The sequence below is a fragment of the Neovison vison genome, chromosome 4 (genome assembly GCF_020171115.1).
Source record: "Neovison vison isolate M4711 chromosome 4, ASM_NN_V1, whole genome shotgun sequence".
NCBI classification, from domain to species: domain Eukaryota; kingdom Metazoa; phylum Chordata; class Mammalia; order Carnivora; family Mustelidae; genus Neogale; species Neogale vison.
The window spans coordinates 62,626,511-62,651,528 of NC_058094.1; the positions used below are offsets into that span (position 1 = coordinate 62,626,511).

At 38.1% G+C, this 25,018-nt stretch overlaps 1 protein-coding gene across 2 annotated transcripts in view; it reads left to right on the forward strand.

Annotated features, from left to right (window-relative positions):
- The window catches only part of LACTB2 (lactamase beta 2), a 34,532-nt gene extending 10,263 nt beyond the window's left edge, over positions 1-24,269 (forward strand). Inside the window, exons 3-7 of one of the 2 annotated variants that reach the window (XM_044245470.1) lie at positions 1,260-1,386; positions 8,437-8,615; positions 11,191-11,339; positions 14,062-14,143; positions 24,230-24,269. In XM_044245470.1, the coding sequence (XP_044101405.1) occupies positions 1,260-1,386; positions 8,437-8,615; positions 11,191-11,339; positions 14,062-14,143; positions 24,230-24,231 (539 nt within the window). In that variant the 3' untranslated portion in view covers positions 24,232-24,269. Of the gene's footprint in view, positions 1-1,259; positions 1,387-8,436; positions 8,616-11,190; positions 11,340-14,061; positions 14,144-14,818; positions 15,433-24,229 lie in introns of those variants that run through there. The other variant, XM_044245469.1, reaches the window with a different exon arrangement.
- Positions 24,270-25,018: the final 749 nt, after the last annotated feature.

The window sequence follows — 25,018 nt, forward strand, 5'->3', positions numbered from 1 at the left end:
CATGATCTGAGCTCATCTAATCTCCATGTCTTTATCTCCATGTCTTAGCCAGTGTTTTGCATTAGACAAGTTGGTAGCATACATTGTTGCACATCTGCCATGCTCATTGTCATTTCTATGCTTTTCCTAATACTTTTCCCTTGCTATAAATCATTCTCTGTACCTTTTCCCAAATCATTGATCTTGTAAGCCACATTTCAAGTTCTGTCATATTTGTGAATTTTTTCCTAATTGTTTTCCTTTCTCTAAACTACTGCTTTTATTAGCTGAATTGCCCATTTAGCATTCATTAAATGGTACTGAGTATAGTTCTCTAATTATTTCTTATCTGTAAGTTTTATTTCCCCAACTGTGATAGTTTTTAAGCACTTCAATGTCACAGTGCTTGTAATCACTATATATAGTATACTTGGCACCCAGCTGTTGATTGGTTAATTGATTTTCTTTGTGTCAGTGAGAGGTAGTATGGGTTAAATTTATTTTAATGATATAATATCTCAGTCCTGGGTTTGGGGCTTTCTTTCAGCAATTACAGAAAGAACACCATGTTATCATCATTTTGTTACTAAGTACTGCCATGATGCCATGACTTCTTTTGCTATATGCTAAGACTAGACAGAAAAACATTCCTCGGTTCTGTATTGCTGCCTCTTCAACACCCATCTTGATATCAAAGCTAGCCAGGATTATGAAGAACTACTTTCAGACTTTCATATAAAATAAGAGTGATTAGAAAATCACAAAGGCTTTTATGTAGACCTAGAAGTGCATGAGAGAATAAAAAGCTCTTTTGTTGAGGTAGAAAAAAATTGTTCAAATCCCAGAGATAGGCTGCTATAATCCATCCCATTTTCTCTTGTCTCTTAATGTTAATATTTTTTGCAATCATTCACAGTAAGCTCTATGAAAAGTTGATCTCTTATTTTTTTTGTTTTCATTGAAGAATTTAAAGAGCATACTTTTAATGAAATCAGATATGTAACATGAAATGACAAAAGTGCAAAATTGAACGAATAGGAAGACTGCAGACTTAGAGAAGAACAAAATCATGAATTAAGCAACAGTGTTACAAAAGGAAGGAGTTTGAAACAAGAAAGAATAAAAATGGCTGAAATAAATTAATGGGGTAGAGAAAGAGCTTAAGAAATTACTGCAAAAACCAAATACAGGAAAAACATTAGGAAAGAAAGTTCATCTCTTAAAAGGCTAAATTATCATTTAGAGTATGACTTAATATATTTCATATGTTTTGTTGCTAGACAATGCATATTGCATTAAAAAACTCCCACGGAATCCTCCGAGAGAAGAAATTATAGGAGATGGAAAGCAACAGTATGTTTATCTGAGAGATGGAGATGTGATAAAAACTGAAGGTGCCACTCTCAGGTCAGTAAATGTCCTTTAATCAGGGAAGGGGGAGGGTTATGTATGTGTCTTATAAAAAGGGAATAAAGGAAGATTTCTGAATTTTTGCTTATATGAGTGAGGAATATCCCGGGAAGGATATAGAAGATCTGATAACATTGTTAGGTTACTCTGGGAAGAAACACCAGGTTCCTTGAGAAATAGGAGAAAAGACTTTTCATTCTATCCACCCTTTTTAAGTTATTTGTTTCAGTTACATGATTACCAGTTTTTTAATAAAATTTAAATTAAGAAATAGATTAGTATTTCCTGCTGGGAATGGTTTAGGGCTCTACTCATCAATTAAATTCAGGACTTTCTCATGCTCTCGATTTCAAAAGATGACCCATACCTAAAGTAAATACATTTTAGGTCAGCCCCATAATCCCCCATGACCTAAATCAGGTCAAAAAGTTGTTTCATACTCAGTAATTTTAAAACTGAACTACTTAGGGTTCTCCTCTGTCCCCCACAGTCTACTTGCTTTCTGACTTCAGAACACCTACTGCTCTCAGCACTTAAGATTTTATTTTTTCTTCTAAGACAGAAGCTGGCTCCAGTTCCTCTTTATCACTCCCCCTTTCCCCACCCACCACATCTTATCGTGTTAGATTTTACCTTAAAAATATTTGCCCATGCTGTCCCTTTTTCTTCATGTCCACTGCCACTACTTCTTACTTAGTATTCCTGTCTCCAGGCTCCCCTTTCCAAACTACCCTTCATACCCAATGTCACTTGAAACCTTGAGTAATTCTTAGTGCATATGAGATCATGTTTATTCTCCTTACCATGTCACTATCTAGCCCCAAACCACTTTTCTGGTCTAAGTTCCTACCACTGCCATTGCAAATACAATTAACCATATCCAGATACCTGAACACATTATGTATGTTCATGCCTTTGCTCATGCCTTCCCCTTTACCAGGTATGCATCATGGCTTTCCCCCTACTTGTCTCCCTCATAAATACTTACTATTCATTCTTCAGTTCACAAGTTACTTATTTCAGGGCAGAATTAACTGCTCCCTCCTCTGACTTTTTTTTTTTTTTTTTTTTGAGAGACAGAGCGAGTGAGCGAGAGAGAGGACAAGCCATGGGGAGAGGCAGAGGGGGAGGGAGAAGCAGACTCCCTGGTGAGCAGGGAGCCTGATGCAGGGCTTGATCCCAGGATCCCAGGATCATGACCTGAGCCAAAGGCAGATGCTTAACCAACTGAGCCACCCAGGCGCCCCTTTCCTCCTCTTACTTTCATATAACTTACATTATTTTATCATAGCACTTATTAAATTTTATTGTAATTTTTGTATAAGTAGGTATCTCCATAAAAGTTCATCAACCCCTTAGGTTCACAGTATTAGTTAATGCCAGTCGCTGTAGCAAACCGACCCCCAAATATATAATGGTTCATACATGAAATAAGTTTTCTTCACAGTCATATAACGTCCAGGAAGGATTCCTGATTATCAAGTGGCCCCCCTGTCGCCCTCGACCCACAAGGACGACAAGAAGCCCCGGTTCAGATGTATCTTCTCTCTCTTTATTTCCGCAAGTCTACACACTTATATATGTTTACATGACCAATCAGCGAGCAGGGTGACCAATAAGGGGCCAAGCAATGGGGAGAGCCAATGAGTGTCCTGTTACTATGCTGATTAAATTTGAAACAGCCAATGACTATGTCTTCCTTTAGGTGGGCTTCACCAGAACGTTCGTTGTTTACTTGCAGCGTATTTTGCTGGCAGTGAGCCAAGCACCATCTTGTAATGGCCGGGACTTTCCCGGCCGGAGGCAGTCCCCGACACCCCCCTGCAGGAATATTTCAGACACCTTCCATCTTGTGATTCCACCATCCTCAAGAGTTGGTTTCAAGGTTGCTTTGTTCACCTCAGTCAGTCCAGTGGGTGGCAGAGAAGGAGCATGGAAGGGATCTTTCATGGGAGGCTTTCACAGACCAGACCTTCTGTTACATTGGCTATAAATTCAGTCATAAGCCACTCCTGACTGTAGGGAAGCTGGGAAATAAGGTTTAACTTCAAGCCCAGGAGAAAGAGGAAGGAGGTTTGATGATAAACTAGCTATTCTCTGATACACAGCAGCAGCCAGATTCATCTTCAGATCCTCAGTCCCTGGCATATGGAAACACTGAATATTTATCCAACAGGTAATAAATATCTACAAAGAGGGCAGTGGATAAGTATAAGTAAGTGAATGAGAAAGAGAAAATAACTGGGTATCCATGCCCCCTTTCAAGCCAGTGTTCCCTTTTTTCTAATATGCCTTTGATTTGTAAATTTAATTTATAAACCCAACTAATTTTGGGGCAATTTTCTTAAAATGTTCTTGTTGGAAATATGATAGTGTCTCCTGTAATTTGTTCATGATAACCAAAAGATAATAAACATTACATTACAAGAGAGTATTCTTGACAATACTGATTTTCCCCCACCACACATTAAAGACCTATCTCAAAGGCTTGGGAATCACAGTACTGGTTTATTAATTATCACAGAATCATGGATATTAGATCTATACCTAATTTGCAGATTAAGAACATTTGACCCTTGGTAGTTAATTACCACCCATCTGCCATAAACAGACCATATACTGTAAGGTTCTAAGAGAGAGACACAGCAGGGAAAAGAGGCAGAGAGAGAGGGAGAAGGACAAGTAGTCTCCCCACTAAGCAGGAATCCCAATGTGAGGCTCGATCCCAGGATCCCGGGATCATGACCTGAGCCAAAGACAGATGCTTAACTGACTGAGTCACCCAAACTCCCCTATTTTAAGCTTTTTTTTTTTTTTTTTTTTTAAGATTTCATTCATTTATTTGACAGAGAGAGAGATGGTGAGAGAGGGAACATAAGCAGAGAGAGTGGGAGAGGGAGTAGCATGCTACCCGCTGGGTAGAGAACCCAGTGTGGGGCTCGATCCCAGGACTCTGGGATCATGACCTGAGCTGAAGGCAGATGCTTAACGACTGAGCCATCTAGGTGCCCCCTATTTTAAGCTTTTTATTAACATATACAAAAAGAAAAGTGTATATATCATCCATGTGCAACATGGTATATTGTTATAAACTGAACAAATCATATGAGCAGCTTTCAGATCAAGAAACAACAAGGGTGCCTGGGTGTCTCAGTTGGTTAAGCATCCAACTCTTAGTTTCAGCTCAGGTCACGATCTCAGAGCCATGAGCTTGAGCCCTACCTCAGGATCTGCACTCAGTGTGGGGTCTGCTTAAGGCTCGCTCTCCTCTTCCCTCTGCCCCTCCCCACCCTGTCTCTGTTTCTGTGTGTGTGTCTTTCTAAAATAAATCTTTTAAGAAATAACTTAGTAAATAACGTTTTCACAAAAATAAATTATAATTATGCTAGAATCTGAATAAAACATTTCGTTTGCTGACGACGATGCTTCCTATTTCCATTTTTATCAAGTAAGTAAAACCCAATTGTTTTAAATATTAACAAGAAGATTCATCATTAAGCAAAAGTTCCATAAACAGAAGGTAAAATCTACGTAAGTTTTCAAGTATTTGATGTCCAGTTGATCTGGTCTGCTTGCCAATTTGGGGGGGGAAATACATTAGAGATGGGGACAATACCCACTAAGCACCCTTTGGTTAAAAAGTAGGAAGCAGGTTTTTCAGTAGGATTTGATTCTGAATATAACCTTCAAGAATTTTCTAGTGACCTGAGTTCCATTTCTCAAAGAAAAGCCAGTCTGACAGCTTTTGTTGACTGTTGTAAATCTCCTAAGAGAGCCATCTTTATCAAGTCTTCTCTATCACAGAAGTGGCAGAACTAGATCAATTGCCACCTGATGAATGGGAAGGCCACAGCTGCAGTTCCTCTGATCTTTAGCAAAGCACCTCTGATGTCATCTCCTTTTTTCCTCCTGCCTATGTGAAGTGAATTTTAACACCGTTTTTATGCAGATTAAAGCATTAGCTACCCAGGTGACTGGAGAATTAGAATTTCTGATCCCCTAATTTAAGAAATCTGTTGCCTTGGTTATCAAAGAAAACCATTACTGAGTTCTGGAGTAGGGGGTAGAGGGACAAATAGAGGGTGCACTCCAAACCCACCAAAGAATAAGACAGTCTGCAGACTCTGAAAAAGGGTGGTTCTCCAAGTGAGTTTCTGTAGATTAAAAAAGATTTGGGGTCTGTTTGTAAACGCATTGTACGTATTGTATTGTATGTAAATGCATTGTCTGTTCATAAGATTGTCCATAAGATACAAGCACACCCACGCTTACATATTCTTATAGTCGTGGAAATATGCCTCTTGGAATTATTTTCATGTAATATTGAATACCTTCATCAATAGGTTGCAATAGGTTTAATCAAAAAAAAAAAAAAAAAAGTCTCCATATCACAGTTTACTTTCCCTGTCCCAGACCTGGAGCCAACCACGTCTGCAAGAAGCCCTGGTTTCTTTGAGTGAGAAATGGTATTTCAGTTCCATCCAGAACTAAGTGTCAGGCATGCTCAAGACTAGTGGAGTGTCATTACTTCGGGGCTTTTTATAGAGTTAAGGAAAAAAATGAAATGATGAATTCATAATGATTCCTCAATTCAGATGAGAAACAACCCCCAAAACCTTAATTTCCTCATTTATGTATTTTTTTTCTTTATCCCACAGTAAAAACCTTGCTTTTCAACATCAGTTTATTATTTATATTGTCATACAGTCATGTGTTTATTTTGTCATAAACACAAAACAGTTTCAGAAACACAGTAACCAGTAACACTGCCAACAATAAACCTATTAAGTAAAATTCAAAATATCTTTCCATTTCTTTTAACCTTAAGATACATTCTATTTAAGATGTATTAATCTTAGTATTTCAGAATTATTTGAATTAATAGTAGCATGACTGTGCTATCTTTCCAGTATATGGTAAGATTGATTTCTTTCATATTTATAGTTTTATTTTATGTTTAGAATATATATTTACATAGCTCAGAATTTAAAACTAATAAAAAAAAGTTACTGTCAGATAAGTCTTGCTTGCATATCTGTTCCCTACAACCCACCTGCCTGCCCCTATAGGCAGCTGTAATTCATTAGTTTTTTATCTATCTTCTGTTTCTTTTTACAAAAATAGGGAAATATATACGTATACCTTTTTATTTCCCCAACCTTTCTTGGACAAAAGAGCAACTGTAAACATTCTTTCATGCTTTATTTTTTAAGAGAAAAGCCCTGGTTAGCATTTTTTTTTTTTTTAAGATTTTATTTATTTATTTATTTATTTGACAGAGAGAGAGAGATCACAAGAAGGCAGAGGGGCAGGCAGAGAGAGGGGGGAAGTAGGCTCCCCACCGAGCAGAGAGCCCTATGCGGGGCCCGATCCCAGGACCCTGAGACCATGACCCGAGCCAAAGGCAGAGGCCACCCAGGCACCCCTCTGGTTAGCATTTATGAACCTCCTCCCCCATGGCTTGAGGACCCAGCTTCTACACACACCCATGGATTTTCTGCTCAGCTCAGCTTTCCTGTCTTCAGGGTGACAGGCTGGTTGGGGAGCTTTCCCTTTTCCAGAACCACACTACATCAGTGACAGGAGCAGCTTCTATCTTGTCTTTGGTAGCATTTACCTGAGTCTCCTCACCCGGCAAGGTTCCCGGTTTATCAAAGTTGACAGCTGGGCTCTGGTTGGGCTCTGGTTCCTCTTTAAGTGGTCCTGTCTCAGACCAGCTTTTCCAAAGTAACCTGGATGATGGGTGTTGAAACTGATGCTGTGGTGACACATGCCACCAGCATTACCCCCACAGATGCTGGCCAGTGGGGCTGCAGCCGTGGCTCACGTGGCCCCCAAGTTTCCGGATCTTCTCAGTCTGGATGGCTGTGTGGCTAAAAGGTGGTTGGTGATAAGGCCAAAAAGAGGCGGGGTACCGGGAGAACTTGCCTGACTGCAAAGGGTCTATAGCCCTGGCAGAATCAAGGATCTGCTTTGTGGCACATTAAGCAAAACTGATGTCAGGGACTGGCCCAGGGCCATGCAGCCTCCTCAGGGTGGCTGCAGAGCACAGGGGCCTGTGGACCTGAGATCTGAACCCCAGGCCAAACACAGCCCCAGGCTCCAGGACCCACAGCAACCTCCCTGCCCTGAGGCCTGCCTTGTGTGGCCTGGAACACTGGACTAAGGTCAGTGGGTAGGTAGTTGGGTTGCAACATAGGTACAGCTTGCAGCTTGCTCCAGCAGTAAAACAGAGGCATGAAAAGAAGCACAGTTTTTTTTAACTCTTGACAATATATCCTGCAAATTACTCCATATCAGTTCACAGAGATCTTCATCCTTTTTTTTTTTTTTTGATGACTGTTGCATTGTATTCCATGATGTGGTTGTACCACAATGTGTCCATAGTGTCTGTCCAATGGTTGGGTATCTAGGTTGTTCCTAATATTTTGTTTTTATAAATAATGTAATGAATAACTTGTATATATTTTTTGTATTTGTGAACGTGTAATCTCAGGGTAAATTTCTAGCCGTGGGAGCAGTGGGTCAAAGGGTTATGTAATTTTGCTAGAAATGCCAAATTCCCCTCCATATGTGTTATACTATACATTTTGCTCTCCCAACAGCAACTTAGAAAAGTGCTTTTTTCTCAAAGTCTCACCACAAAGTATATTGTAAAATAAACATCTATGCAAAGGAAATTGAAAAAAAAACAAAATGTTTTTTAATAATAAAAGCACTGTCTCTGAGTAGTGGAATGATTGTGACTTCTTATCTCCTTTAAGTAGTTTCCTTTCTATTTTCGACATTTGCTGTAATTGGTGCATGCTTATTATTTATAAAATTTTTTAAAAAGGGAAAAGTATTAAATTTATACTTCAGAGTGGGAAATCTGATTTAAAGCAGAGAATTTTCTGATGATAATTTTCAGTGGGCCACAAGAGAAAAGGGAGCTTTTTACCCAGTTTGACACCACTTGTGTCTTATCCAGAGATAAGGCTGGAGAATAATTTCTTGTAAGCCTAAGAGTTTCTAATTGCTGCTGTTTCTTCGTTTTTTTTTAACCAGGGTTATACACACACCTGGCCACACTGATGATCATATGGCTCTACTTTTAGAAGAGGAGAATGCTATCTTTTCTGGAGATTGCATCCTAGGGGAAGGAACAACTGTATTTGAAGACCTCTATGATTATATGAACTCCCTAAAAGAGCTATTAAAGATCAAAGCTAATATTATATATCCAGGTGGGTAGTTGCTTAAATCTAGCAAACCATTTGTGTGAAATGATGAAGGTTCATTTTGATTTGTCTGTGTGTGTGTTTTATATGTTTTCAGAGTTAGAAGAGATACCCATAAAGCAATTCTTTTTATGCTTTATTATGCCCCTAAGTCTTTTTTTTTTTTTTTAAAGATTTTATTTATTTATTTGACAGAGACAGATCACAAGTAGGCAGAGAGGCAGGCAGAGAGAGAGGAGGAAGCAGGCTCCCTGCTGAGCAGAGAGCCCGATGCGGGACTCGATCCCAGGACCCTGAGATCATGACCTGAGCCGAAGGCAGCGGCTTAACCCACTGAGCCACCCAGGCGTATGCCCCTAAGTCTTAACTAGCCATGCAATTAAAAAAGCTGGAGAGTTGGGGTACCTGGGTGGCTCAGTCGATTGGGTGACTGACTCTTGTCTTCGGCTCATGGCTCAGGTCATAATCTTAGGGTCATGCAGTCCAGCCCCGCATCCCGCCATCCATCGGGCTCTGGGCTCAGTGGGGAATGGGCTTGAGATTCTCTCCTTCCACCTCCATCCCTCCCCCAGCCCCTGCACTCACATGCTCCCTCTCTATGTAAATTAAGTAACTAAAATCTTTTTTAAAAAGGCTGAGAGTTCCATTAATTACTTTATAAAGATACAAGGTTTATTTTTTAATACCCTTAAAGCTATTAATAGAACTGTTAAACAAAAGAAATAAATTTATCTTTTGGTATCTTCCCTTTTGTTAATTATTAGATTTCTGTTGCAGGCCACATTTTAGCCATGAACTCTGAGCTTCAGTTTCTTTAACTCACATTACTGAAATATCTGTAGCTTCTGTGTCAACTCTAAAACTATATTAATTTCACTTCTCCAGAAAAAGAAACCTGTTTTAGTGTCTCAGCTGTCGCGCACTGCTCTGCAGCATGAATCTCCCTTCCATCCTAAACGTGGAGAAAGATAATAAGACTCAACAAGAGGGCCCAGAAGGAAGAAGAAACTAGGTTACCTAATTTTTTAAGTCCTTCTAACTTGTTCCTAACCAGAGTCACAGAAAGATCTGTAAATAGAGTATCGTCAGTACCCTTATATTCTCTCATGAGTTTCTCTTGCCGAGAGAATCGGAAACATAGTGGAGCTGGGCATTTGAATTCGTATTATGACACAAGAGGAATGGAAGCTGACAGCTGTTTTTAAAGAGAAGAGAGTATGTGTTTCACTCACACTGAATGAAGCAAAGCTAATGAGAAGGCTGCCTAGTAATGGCTCTTAGAGTGTTTGCTTTAATGAATCCTTAAACCAGCTTCCTGACACAGCAGGAGCTTATATGTAAATTGTGTTCTGCAGCCATAGCCACCATATATGAGAGCCTGGCCAGTGCTGTGCAGGGACCTATACTGTGTTGTCTTCAAAAAACCCAGTGACGGGGTGCCTGGGTGGCTCAGCTGATTTAGTGTCTGCCTTCGGCTCAGGTCATGACCCCAGGGTCCTGGAATCAAACCCCACACTGGGCTCCCTGCTTGGCGGGAAGGCTGCTTCTCCCTCTCCGGCTCCCCTTGCTTGTGTTCCCTCTCTCGCTGTGTCTCTCTCTATCAAATATATACATAAAAATCTTTAAAAACAAAACAAAAAACAAAAACCCAGTGAAGCAGGTAGCTTTACTTCACTTTACTGCCCAGCTGAAGAAACAAGCTCAGGGATTCAGACCCTCATGGCCCCATACAAGTAAATGATTGTCAGTATTCTAACCAAAGCCCATGCTCTTTACATGATAACAGGTGAGTCCGCCTCTGAATATTTTGTTCTCAAAAATTTTAAATACCCCTCTTGCAAACTCGTGTCATAAATTCATTTGTACTGTCTTAAAGAGCAACTAGATTTTAATATAACTTAATATGGGTTGTCGACATTTCTGAATTACTAGCTTATACGTAAGATTCTTAAAGTTCTACTGCGGTTCTTGTGAATTTTTAATAGATCTTAGTCACATAAAGCTACTTTTTACATTCCCCTTTTCAATCTCTTACATTAAGTGTGACACAGTGGTTAAGAGCATAGAGTGATTGATTAAGAGCTCTCAAGTCAGCCCTTCAGCTCCATCTCTTCTTCAATGTGTAACTGTGTGCAAGTTATCTGCCACCCCCCCTATATCTCAGCTTCTGCTATAAATATAAAGAAGGGATAATAATAGTTGCTACCTCATCGGACTCTTCTAAGAATAATATATATTAAAGCTTTCGAAAAGTGCCTGGCAAATAATGAGCACTCTATAAATGTTACCTATCATTACTCTTGTGGATGCTGTTTTTATTGTCAAATGTTTATTTTTTATTTTTTATATATATAATAATATTCCATACAGATTTTGATATAATTATCTGGGTTTTTTTGGCATTGAGTATAATTTTTAAATCTTCTATCTGTATGGTTTTCCAGGTAATTCCTATTTGTTAATATACTTAGTGTGCTTTTTCAGTACATCATATGAATTATGGTTAAATAGAACAAATTAACTTCATTTGTACTTGATATTTTTTATCTGGGTTGAAATAATTTTTATAATTCTAATTCAGGACATGGCCCAGTAATCCGTAATGCTGAAGCTAAAATTCTAGAATACATTTCTCACAGAAATATCCGAGAACAGCAAATTCTTACATTGTTTCGTGACAATTTTGAAAAATCATTTACAGTAATGGAGCTTGTAAAAAACATTTACAAGGTAATTTTCATTTATCTTATTTGTACATAGCAATGGTTTTATTAGAATAATCTTTATAATAAACTATAGATATGGTAAACTTAACACAATCCAGAACAGAATAAGTCTATTAATTTTATAAGTAGTGCTGCTTGTATAAATTCGAGATCAGCAATCTCAACTTTCTAGAACACAGAAGTTAAACAAATAGAAACGGACCTGGAGAACCCAAAAGAAACATTCCAAGCTATCATTAAACCTTACATACTTCATCTTGTAGGAGAGACTATTACCAACACCCTAATGATTAAGTTTTGTAATGATTTATGTATTATTGTAGCCATCTTGATAATTGGTGTCCTAGCCCATAGCAAGTGAGAAGGGTGATCTGCTCGTGACATACTAGGTTAATAGCAGTAGAAAGTAGTAGCAATGCCTAACGAGAGAGAAGGAGGAGAAAGTACATATAAAAGAACATGATTAGAATAAGTTACAATGTAGAGAAAAAAGTGCTCTCACTTCAGTGGCCTCTGACTACATATATAACAGCACTGTGAGGCAATCGATTAGTATAATTCCATTTTCAGCAAAGATTACCTGGATTTAAAAACTGCCACTACTGGGGACCTGGCTGGCTCAGGAAGAAGAGTGTGCTGACTCTTGATCTCAGGATCATGAGTTCAAGCCCCATGTTGGCTTCAGAGATTACTAAAAAATAAATAAATAAACTAAAAAAAAAACAACAACAACAACAACGACACCTCCCACTACTACAAACTGTATAGCCATAAGATACATGAGAGTGATCAAAAAACAATCATATGCTCAGTGTGCTTAGGTTAAAACGGCTAAAGATAAAAAAAATGCCATTGGCAAAAGGGTAATATAAATATTTAAATTATGTGAAAGAGCTCATTTCCTCATAATAATAGAATATAGCCACACTAGACTATACATTGGTACATTGGGATTTTTATTCCTAACTTAAGTACAGACAACAGAACTCTGGAATCACCCTCCCAGATGAGTCATCAAGCAATTGTCCATCCCTTCAAAATGATGATTCTGCATTTAAAGGTGTAGTCACTGTATTCACTGTAAAAATGTGTCACATACCTGTTATGTATAGAATGGCATAGGTATTCTAGAGAGATTTATTCATTCAATATTTACTGGATGCCTTTTGTATGCCACACAGTAGACTAGGTACTGAGACACAAAGATGACGTACATCCCTACCCCAAAGGACTCATAGTTTAATGAAAACAGATATGTTCAACAGATGCTTATAATACCGACTTAATCATTTTTGAGCACCTTATTATGTGGTAGACTCTGTACTCATTGGTTTACACTTACAAATGTAATTTGAGGCCCTTAATTCATATGCCTCAAATTTTTAATACATAAAGATACAATTATTCCAATGTAATAGACTTTAAAAAAGTGTGAGCTAAGTAACTTCCAAAGGCACACAACTAGCAGATACCACATACTCAAAAGTGAGATGTCAGATACTCAAGTCTTGTTTTTTCTATCATACCAGGCTTCCTATAAGACTTTTACACAGTATATCAGAGCATAAAAAAAAGAGGAATAAATTTCATCTGATAGAAGATGCAGGGTATCAAGGCTTGTCTGGAAAAGCTTTAAATGCTTAGTTATTTAACCAGTTTTGAAGAAGCCATTTCCAAGCATTTTCCAAGCCAGAGTACAGGAGGAAGTCATTGTAGACAGAAGGAAAAACATGCTTTCAAGTAATAAAAGAGAATTATATATGTATATTTTATATGTTTGAAAACCCACAAAGAGATTGCATATGACTGGAGCACAGAATGCACATGTGGATGGGGAGGAAAGGAGTCTCAGGAAATGAAGCAAGACAGACAGACATGATCAGATCATGGTAGCCTTGACTGCCATCCTAAAAAATATGGGCATTAGCCAATAACCTGGGCTTGACCACTGAAGGATCTTAGGCAGAGGAGTCACATAATTAGATCTAGAAGATCACAGTGATGGATATAGTATATGGTAATGGAGCTTAAGAGAGGGCTTGGTTTTGGAAGTTTATATTTGGGGAACAATAATGTGTGATGTTGCTGTGTTAAGTTGGTTGAGTAAGAGGTGAGTCAACAATACAACTCTGTAAGGAAACATGAAGTTTAAGAGAAGTCTAAGGAAGTTTCCAGATGAAAACTAAAGGATGACAGAGATAGGATAACCAAGGGAAATGTACAAGGATATTGTAAACATGAAGTTTAAGAGAAGTCTAAGGAAGTTTCCAGATGAAAACTAAAGGATGACAGAGATAGGATAACCAAGGGAAATGTACAAGGATATTATCATGTAACATAATAAGTAAACCATAGGGCCAGTTGTCCATAGTACCATCAAAACTCTAGAATAATTTTTACAGCTATTTATTTATTCATTCATAAAATACGGAGTTCCCACTATGTGCTAAGCATTGCTAAGCACTGGGTATATAGTAATGAACAAAACCAATGCTGTTACTGTCCTCATAGATCTTACAGTCTATTTTATGTATAGGTATATAGATAAAAATAGAGTGGCCTAAAGGAAGACATATACAAAGTGAAATCACTTGGATTATTCCTATATAAAAATGTATTTAAGTTAAAGTTTTCCTTTTCTTCCATGTTTTAATAATTTCAACAAGATTAACTCATTCTTTTTTAAAAAAAGAAATGTCTTCTTTCACCCTTATTTTTTCTTTTAGAATATTCCTGAGCATTTACATAAAATGGCTGAACATAATGTCTCACTTCATTTGAAAAAATTAGAAAAAGAAGGAAAAATATGTAAGTATACTTCCAAATTTCAATTATTTTATTACCAGCTTTTAAAATATATATATGTATATGTATATATATATATATATATATATTTTTTTTTTTTTACAAACTAGTTTGCTTTTAGGAAAAATAACGCCCACCAGAGTCCTTCCTTGAATGTCACTGTAAGGAGAAAAAAGCACTATGAAGGGTTAGTAGTGAAAGGCCAGTGGACCACAAATTGGAAGCGAAAGCTCCCACAGGAATTAGAATTTTGCTTAGGGGTTGCAGTTCTTACCCACCACAACTACAATCAAAGGCATGTAACGGGAAGATAGCCTCTCTTCTCCCTACCACAAGACCACAAAGAATTTAACATGCAGAAGATTTGGGAACAGCCAAACATTTTAGCAGTAGTAAAGGTAATAAACTCAAAAATATTAAAGCAGTAATTCTATAAGTGTTTACTAGTGTTAGATTAATTCAGCAAATTAACAATCTTTATAGAAGTTTAATCCTTAAAATCAAGAAGCTTGAAACTTGAATTTTCTGTAGAAGCTTCAGCAGTGCTTTTATATGTACAAAAAAAACCACCTTTATATTAAGCAACAAAATTATTTTAGGAATTTCTAGCCACAAAATAACTTAAAATCCATTGCTTATCTTTTGTTAAATTTTTACTCTCTAATTTTCTTTCCACAGCTAGCAACACGGATCCTGACAAGAAATGGAAAGCTAATCTTTAGTTTCAGATTAATGAAAGCTTTTTGTTTTTATTTTTAGAGAATGGTGTGTTTTCTCAACTACAGTTATTTACAATGAATATAGAGTATAGAACATTGAAAATAACCCTAGATATACTTTATAATAATATGTTACTTCTTCTGAAATATATATTACATTTTACGTTTATAATATAGGTTATTTATCTAATCCAAGTTTTATAACATTTTACCAAAAACTCAGAATCCAACAGTTTATCCAAGTTCAGCAGATTTATGGTTGCTTTAAAAATCATAAAATTTATTTAGGTTAAACTGGGCATTATTCTTGGAGATTCGTTATCTATTACAAATGGCTAATAATAGTGTTTAATCCAGCTGCTTCAGTTAACAGAACAGATTTCTATATAATCCTTCTTTATTTCTATCTGTAGATAATAGCCTTGTTTTCATGTTTCTATCAATTGTATTATGATTTGGCTTTAGTTCTATAGCTCTGTATCCTGTGTATATTTTATAATGTATCTCACAAATGATTCATAAACATCAACTTATGGTAATTAAAAAATATTAAATTCCTAATTAAAAGCATTATATGATAGTTATTTCTATAACCCATTAGTATAACTAACTTAGTTCTCAAGTTTAGATTTTAGGGCGCCTGGGTGGCTCAGTGGTTTAAGCCGCTGCCTTCGGCTCAGGTCATGATCTCGGGGTCCTGGGATCGAGTCCCGCATCCGGCTCTCTGCTCAGCAGGGAGCCTGCTTCCTCCTCTCTCTCTCTCTGCCTCTCTGCCTACTTGTGATTTCTCTCTGTCAAATAAATAAATAAAATCTTTAAAAAAAAAAAAGAGTTTAAAAAAAAAAAAGTTTAGATTTTAGTATATAGACAGTCATCATATATATGAATTATATACCGAAAGTTTGTTGTTGTTTTTTTTTAACTAGAAGATTTGTAAGAAAGGGCTTTTTTTATACAAGTAGTGTTCTTAAATATAGTGGTTATGTTCTCAGGGTAGCCAGCAATGCTTATTTAACCCATAAGGTTGCCAAACTACTATACTAAAGTGAGCTCAGAATCCTGAGAATGTCCTTTATTTTAATTCTTTACTAAAGCTAAAACTTTAACATTTTTTTTAAACTTTCTTTGACATCCTCACCTTTTTCTGCCCCTTTTCCCAAGATCCCTAGCTTTGTCATACTATATGTAACACTTGTTTTCATGCCTTAGAGACCTGTTTTATTCCTAAAACCCATTTCATGTTACAAAATAACTGTGAACTCCACAACAACAACAACAAAAATAATTCCATTCTGAAATGGGCAAAGGACTTAAATAGACATTTCTCCAAATAATATATACAGATGGCCAGTAAGCACATGAAAATATGTTCAATGTCACGAATCATTAGGGAAATGCAAATTAAGACCACAATGAGATACCACTTCACTCACTTATTAGGTTGGCTATTATAATAAAAAATAATAAAAGTGTTGGGGACAATCTGGAGAAAATGGAATGCCTGTGCACTACTGGTGGGAATATAAAATCGTATAGCTGAATGAAAACATTATGGTGCTTCCTCATAAATTAAACATATGATCCAGCAATTCCACTTCTGGTATATACCCAAAAGAATTGAAAACAAGGACTGGAACAGACATTTGCACACCCAGGTTCATGGCAGTGTTAATCACAATAGCCAAAGGTGGAAGAAACCCAAGTGTCCATTGAAGGATGAATGGATAAATAAAATGGTGTCTGTACAGACAATGGAATATTATTCAGCCTTAAAAAGGAAGGAGATTCTGACATGTGCTGCAATATGGATGAAACTTGAAGACATTATTCTAAGTGATATAAGCCAGTACAAAAAGACAAATACTATATTCTCATTTGAGGTACCTAGAGTAGTCAGATTCATAGAGACAAAAAGTAAAATGGTGGATGCCAGGGACTAGGAGAGAGGGAGAAACGGGCAGTTAGTGTTTAGTGGACAAGGAACTGCAATTTGAGAAGATGAAAAAGTTCTAGAAATGGATGCTACTCATGATTACCCACAAAAACAATGTGAATGTACTTAATGCCACTGAAAAGTATACTTTAAAATAGTTAAAACGATAAATTAAAAAATAACTAAGTAGGGGCGCCTGGGTGGTTCAATGGGTTAAGCCTCTGCCTTCGGCTCAGGTCATGTCATGGTCTCAGGGTCCTGGGATCTAGTCCCGCATTGGGCTCTCTGCTCAGCAGGAAGCCTGCTTCCCCCTCTCTCTCTGCCTCTCTGCCTACTTGTGGTCTCTGTCTGTCAAATAAATAAATAAAATCTAAAAAATAAAAAAAAAACCTAAGTATTTTCCCCAATACCACCCAAAAAAACAGATCAGTATTCCCGTTTCCTAAGTATAGTATATATCAGCAAAATTTAGATAAGAAATCTGATTATGTATGTAAATGTTGAGATACCTCTTAATCTGCATCTCCTCCATTCTTTCCTATCTCTGACTACACCAGTTGATCAAACCAGAAAAACCCAGTAGTTATTTTTGACATGCCCCCCCCCATTCCTCATCTCATCCAATTCTTCAAGTACTTCTTGACTGTTCCAGCTCTAGAATATTTTGTCTCTACCTCTTATTCCACCAATGCTTCTTAGCCCAGTCAGTCATCCTCTCTTTCACTGACAACTGCAAAATTCCATAACTCTGGTCTCCCTACTTCTGTTCTTGCAAGGAGTTAGGGGACAGGGAAGAGAAGGACATTCTGAACTGAAGAAGTCTGCACAAAGCCATGTAATCATTGTCTTTTTAAGGAACCATGGCACAACTGCAATTGGAGCTACTGGATGAGGGATGATAATGGAAGGCCCTTAAATTTCCTGGTTTTTGAAAGAGTCTAGGCAACTGACCTTTAACAAAAACAATGGCATCCACTGAGTATCTGCTTTGTGCTGGGTACTGGATCAGGCACTGGGGACACATTGGGGAACAAAAGAGATTCTTTACCCTCAAAAGCAGTCATGGAGATGCACAGTCACAATATGGAATACCATTAAATTTGGTTGAGTTATAGAAAGCTTAGAGAAGCCTGAGCTCAGTCTTCAAAGATGAGTAAAGTGGTATTCAGATCCAGGTAAAGAAGTTAGAGATATTTAGGAGATGAGAATTATTCCAGTTAGAAGAAATAGTATATGCACATAAACAGAGAGATGGCACAGTGTCACACAGTTGGGGAACTAAGTTCTATAGCTAGAGTAGATCATTTTTGTGGCTTGAGGTCTTAGAAATAGGCAGCAGCTCAGGAACACAGAAATTTCACAGGAATCAATGTACTGTCATCCAGCCATGCTTCACAAAGGCTGGAGCATGCATAATTAAGGAATTAAGAGGCTAAGCACAGTCCAGAGCAGTTCTAGTCTTACTTTGTTCCCTCCTCAAAAGCAAGAGTTTGGGGGCGCCTGGGTGGCTCAGTGGGTTAAGCCGCTGCCTTCGGCTCAGGTCATGATCTCAGAGTCTTGGGATCGAGCCCCGCATCGGGCTCTCTGCTCAGCAGGGAGCCTGCTTCCCTCTCTCTCTCTCTGCCTGCCTCTCTGCCTACTTGTGATTTCTCTCTGTCAAATAAATAAATAAAATCTTTAAAAAAATTTTTAAAAAAATAAATAAATAAATAAAAAAGCAAGAGTTTGTCCCCAACCAATATGATAATTTCATCTCTTTGTTTCTCTCATATCAGCCAATTACTTTATCCTCCATTCAGTATACCCTGTAGTTTTGGATTACTCACAGCTTCTGCTTGCACATTTTCTGTTTACTCAAGAGTTACGTTCTCCTTGTCATCACCTCTGCCTTCTCTCTGTGTATCTTCAACTTCTGTTTTGCAACAACTCAATAGCCCTCCATGGGTCTCAGACTCAGACTCATAGAAAAGGACCTGCTTGATGTAATTAATCTTCACTGTCCCTGTTTAAAAGAGCTTTCCTGACATTGTGTCTTATATTATTGACCAGCCTTTATGGTAACTATGCTAGACCAATCATCTGGGACTAAAAGGGAACCCATTCAACAGTGGATGGGGTAAGGATTCTGAGATTGGGCCTTTTCAGTCAGTGGGAGAAGCCAAAAAGCAGCAGAAGGAGTCTCAAAAGTAATAGAAAACAGGGTAACAGATATGAGAAATATTTATGAAAAGGGGGGGGCGCCTGGGTGGCTCAGTGGGTTAAGCCTCTGCCTTTGGCTCAGGTCATGATCCCAGGGTCCTGGGATGGAGCCCCACATCAGGCTCTCTGCTCAGGAGGGAGCCTGCTTCTCCATCTCTCTCAGCCTGCCTCTCTGCCTACTTCTGCCTACTTGTGATTTCTCTGTCAAATAAATAAATAAAAATCTTAAAAATTTTATGTAAAGGAACAGCACTTAGAAACTACGAGATCTTGAAGGATGGGGATCAAGTAGAAAGGGAGAAGTCTAGTAGAGCTTTGGTTTCTGGCTTGGACAGCTGAGTAGATGCTGACCTGATGATCAAGATAAAAAATAATAGGGGCGCCTGGGTGGCTCAGTGGGTTAAGCCACTGCCTTCGGCTCAGGTCATGATCTCGGGGTCCTGGGATCGAGTCCCGCATCGGGCTCTCTGCTCAGCGGGGAGCCTGCTTCCTCCTCCTTCTCTCTCTACCTGCCTCTCTGCCTACTTGTGATCTCTCTCTGTCAAATAAATAAATAAAATCTTTTAAAAAAAAAAAGATAAAAAATAATAATAATAAAGGAAATGGAGTAGGTAGAATGGGTAAGGAAGGAAAGCTGCATTCTACTGCAGATGAATTTGAAGTACCAATGAACATCCAAAGGTAGATACCTAGAAGGCACTTTGATCTATGGAGCTGGGGCTAATAGGTACAATATATTTTGCTGCAGCTGACAGAAACTTATTTTCAACTAGCTTAAGCAAAGTTCACTGACACATGTAACCAACCTAAGAAGGATAAGGGTAGAGCCAGGCTTGTGAACAAGGACGAAGATTTGGATCCCATCAATACAACCCAAACCTCTCATTCCTATTTCCTTTTTCACATGTCAGAGACCCCAGAACAGATTGGCTTCATCACATGGCAAAGAACATGGCTACAGGCAGCTCTGGACTCAGAGCCTAACCACTCCATAAGCAGTAGGCAAAACTGGTTCTTTCAGCTTCAGTTTGGAAAACCCTAGGGGAAGGACTCAATGATTTACACTGGCTCATTATCCAGTCCTTGGGTCAGTCTCTGTGATCTACAGAACATGACCATACTACATTTGGCCCAGCTTTGGTGACATGTCTACCCCTGTGGCCAGAGTGAGTGAGAACTGTTCTCAGATAAAGAAGAGTCACAGGAAGATTCTGGAGCAATATTGATTCCTTACTGAATAGCTTTCCTTTCCTTCCAATGTATATAAAACAGTTCTCTGCAGTAGCTCACAGAATGACTGGACCAACTCCATGCAAACCGAATCTTTTCTGTGTGTTTCTGTGAGATTTTTTGTGTGTGTTTTTAAGTTATCTGGGAGTGTTTTCATATCTCCAGATTGTCACTTCAAGAAAAAGTCACAAAAATTGGCTAGTAGCAGGGAAGCTAAAATCCTAGAGAAAATGAGAAAAGATTCAAATGCAGATGTTTCTTAATTCTGCCAGTACTATACATTGGTGTCCCCTCCCTTGTAAGTCCCTCCTTGCTTACCAGAGCATGGATCAGCATGAAACTTCCTACCAATTTCCAGGAATTGTTGGAGCAGGAAAATGTACCATAATCAGGCTTTTCCCCCAGTCCACTGGGGGGGGGGGGGTGTTGAATGGACACTTTATTTTGAAAAATAAAAGTTCAATATTTGAAATATTGATTGTGAAAGTCTTAGCTCCAGCTGCCTTGGTGCTGGGCCTTCTGAGACATTTGGAATTAAAATGGAAAATGGAGGAGGGATAGGTATAAGTGTATTCACTTGTGTATGCAGAAAGTATCTCTGGAAAGATACCAAAACTATAAGAAAGCTTGATCAAGGATAGGATAATCACTAGGACAGAGGTGTTTTAGCAGCCAAAAAAAAAAGGTCAATAGTATTAAAGGAATACTTTTTTTATGTGCTGTTTATGCTTATTTTACTCGTTATTGGATTTTATGACACTAAATTCTCAAAAATATTATTATATTGTTACTGCATATTACCAATTTTACCCTGAAAGATTGCTCATAAATGTTAATATTCTGATTCCTCCACAAATCCACATTAAAATCCATTAACATTATAGGCAGTTTCAAAAAACATTAAGCATTATTCTTTGAAAATGTAATTCTACTTAGTACTATTTATGGCAGACTTACCACATGTTTATTGCTACTCCTTTCCAAGAGCCAATAAAAAAATACATATTAAGTGTACAGAGTTATAGATTTTTAAAAAACACACACTAAAAGGTACAAACCGGAGAAGATGGAGTGCAAGAGGGGATTGCACAGAATATAGCCAAATTTTGAAAGACTGCAAACAGAGCAAGGGCAGTGATACAACGATAGTCTAAAATTACTGTAGGAAGGAAGAAAGCCAGTTCACCGTAACAACCCCTTGAAAGGTTAGGGCCTAGAGGCACCAGGTGCTGCAGAAGATGGGGGCAGTTCTCTGTTCTAAAAGTGGGATTGCTGAAAGCTTCTATGTGCAACATACCTGAGTGCTACACAGCCAGGCAACTGCTACCCCAGGAAAGAAACCAAAATTTATTCTTGGAAGTGAAAGGCAGGAAAAAAAAAAAAGTGAAAAAAACAGTAAACGTCTATCCCCCTTTCCCTACCTGTCCTCAGAACAGTGGCTTCCAAGCAGATGGCTGCGAGGTGGAAGATTGAGAATTTCCTCTCTAGGGAAAGTGAATGGTACAGACTAAAAATTCTTAACATACATTTATATATAGGTTCTACAACAGAATGGCCCATCTCCCTACAGTGAAGCCTACCGTCTGACAAACGCTTCCATTTACCTACCCACACATACATACAGTTTCCAGTCAGTATCTCTCAATATAAACAGAAATCCAAAGTACATCAGAAATGAAAGAACAAAATAAGCAAGTATAGGGAGAAAAAGACAGTGTAAGAAAATATATTTAATTATTAATATTCTTAGATGAGGAAAAGTATTATAATTTGTAAAACAAGAAACAACAGGATACTATGAAAAACAGTTCTATGAAAAAACTTCGGAAAGTAAAAAAATATAACCTAAATAGGGCGCCTGGGTGGCTCAGTGGGTTGAGCCGCTGCCTTCGGCTCAGGTCATGATCTCGGGGTCCTGGGATCGAGTCCCGCATCGGGCTCTCTGCTCAGCAGGGAGCCTGCTTCCTCCTCTCTCTCTCTCTGCCTGCCTCTGCCTACTTGTGATCTCTCTCTCTGTCAAATAAATAAATAAATAAAATCTTTTAAAAAAAAAATAAAATAAATATATATATAACCGAAATAAACAGAAAACAAAACAAACATGGGAAACAGAAGGGAAAAGATAGAAGACTTTGGGAGGAAACCAGGAGGTATAATATTAAAGTATTAGGGGTTCCGGAAAAAAACTCAAAATAGTCAGAAACTATCAAAAAAGAAATACGAAAATTTCTTAGAACTGAAGGACCTGAGTCTCAGCTGAGAGAGTCTATTAAAACAATCCACACTAAGTCATAACATTATAAAATGTCAGACCATGGGGATAAAGAGGAGATCTTAAGAGATTCTGGGTTGTGGGTATGGTGGTAGGATTGGGGGTGTGGAATCACTTAGAGCCTGATGAAAACAGCACTGCCTTTTACAGTGTGTATTAAGGCATAATGCCTTCAAAAATCTGAGGGAGGAAATTATTTGCCCGATAAGTGTATAACCAACCAATTTATGTTGTGAGTGCAAGGACTCAAAATGTATTATCTGTATGCCCCTTTAGGGAACTACTGGATAATGTTCTCCAGAAGAACAAAAACAGAAAGGTATACAATTGAAATAGTAAATCCAACGTAGGAAAACATCAAAAATAAGTTCTAAGACAAAGGTGTGCCTACAACCTGCTCTAAATTGGAGCAGGAGGAAGTGGGGGCTCCAGAAAGAGATTTCCAGAGGGGAAAATGAAACTGACAGGTTCTCTGGTATGTTTGAGCCTTTGGGTGGTCATACAACAGCCCTAGTTGACCAACTGAAACAATGACCAGTTAATAGAAAACTACACTGGTGAGGAAAACATGAGGCAATCATTGGATTCCAAAAAACAAAAGCTACGCAAGGAAGGAATAATTATGAAATAGTATCTGTCACTGCAATTTTACAAAGGCAATAATAAGGTAAGCACTGACTAAAAATTATGGTCTAGGGTAATAGAAAAAAGGAAATGGGAGATTGAGAATGCTAAATCATCAGCTCAGATAACAGAAAGTCAATAAAGTCTAAAATTAACAAATCAGGAAATAGAAGTATAAGCATTTTACTAACAGAAAGAGATTGGGAAATAGTTTTCCTGTTAGTGCTATTTAATTTTTAAATTAAGTAAATGGTTTGATATAAACTAAACATTTTAATGTCAAAATCCTGATACTATGCAATGGGTGAGTTCCAACTCTTTTAGTCCAGTGGAACAAGCACTTTTGTCATAGAATTTTCTCCTGCAAAAATTATCAGCAGTTGGAAATAATGAGAGATTCGTGCTTACTTAGTGTTCTCATAGCCCTAAGGATAAGAATCTTGAAGTTCATATTCCTTAATGGATATAAATGTCAAGCATAAAGTTTTCCCTAAGAGGAGATCCTGCCCCTAGTATCCTGGAGAACCTGGAGAATTAAGGTTGAACTGGAATCATAGACGTCCGTGACCTTTAAAGTTTCACTGCAGTATGAAAATCATCTAAAGATAACTAGACCTGAAGTCACCCGGAATCCAGCAGAGTGCTATTTATAACTGTGTGGTAGATCCCAGCGTTGTATTCCAGCCCTAATATAGTACAGTATTCAAGATCTATCATAGTTCGAGTTTCTCCTATTGAGATCTAAACTGAATTTAGGATTCGGTAACTAGCCCATGTAAAGAAGAAAAGACTCTGCCTCTATCTCTCAGAGACTTCAGCTAACACTCTATATTGTCCGTTAAGTTTCTTATGACAAAATTTGCAGGAAAGCTAATACTGATATGACAGACTCCCTCACTTATGCTCTCGGGGTGGCTAATGACCCCGAAAAAGTACTCTCCTGAAGAAAACAGTATTTTTTTCAAACCATAGGCTTTCAAATATAAGTTAGGCTGCAGCAAGCTGGACATGTATATGACCTTATTTATGTAAGGTATATACTATATACATGTATATGACCTTACTTTGTGCATGAGTATATTTTTTTAACAATTTTATTTATTACTTGACAGAGAGCAAGAGAAGGAACAGAAACGGGGAGTGGGAACGGGAGAAGCAGGCTTCCCACTGAGTATGTGGCCCGACTCAGGGCTTGATCCCAAGACTTCAGGATCATAACCCGAGCCAAAGACAAATGCTTAACGACAGAGCCACCCGGCCACCCCTGTGTGTGAGTATATTAATACTATGCTATCTTTGGCACTGAAGTGTTTGGAGGAAAGTGCATCTCAACCAAAAGACCAGCCAATTCGTTTTTCCCATGTTTGTTGCTGTGATTCTCTAAGATTTTAACCCACTGAGTATCTACTTCCTCCCTTTAGGTTGAGCCTGAAAGATACACTAGAGCCAAATGAAGCATGAAACGTGAAAAGCCTATGCTTTTTCATGTTTTCCCCAGGGTTGAAGACAAATTTTCACTAACAGAAGTTCTCTGGTTTTGCACCATGGAAGTCTTCCCAGCATACTTTGTGGAAGTAGCCAATCCAGCCTCCTTCCTCTAAATCAGTTTTCAAAAATGGTAAAAATGTCTGTCACAAATGATAGATCTCAAAATTCTGCATCTAAACCTGAAACCTCCAGGAATACTATCAGCAGTCCATTCTCCCAGCACAAAATGTACTCTTGGACCACTTGTGTCCCTATTAGCTGGGACACTTGAATATTTCAAGATTTTATTTATTTATTTGACAGAGAGAAATCACAAGTAGGCAGAGAAGCAGGCAGAGATAGAGAGAGAGAGGGAAGCAGGCTCCCTGCTGAGCAGAGAGCCCGATGCGGGACTCGATCCCAGGACCCTGAGA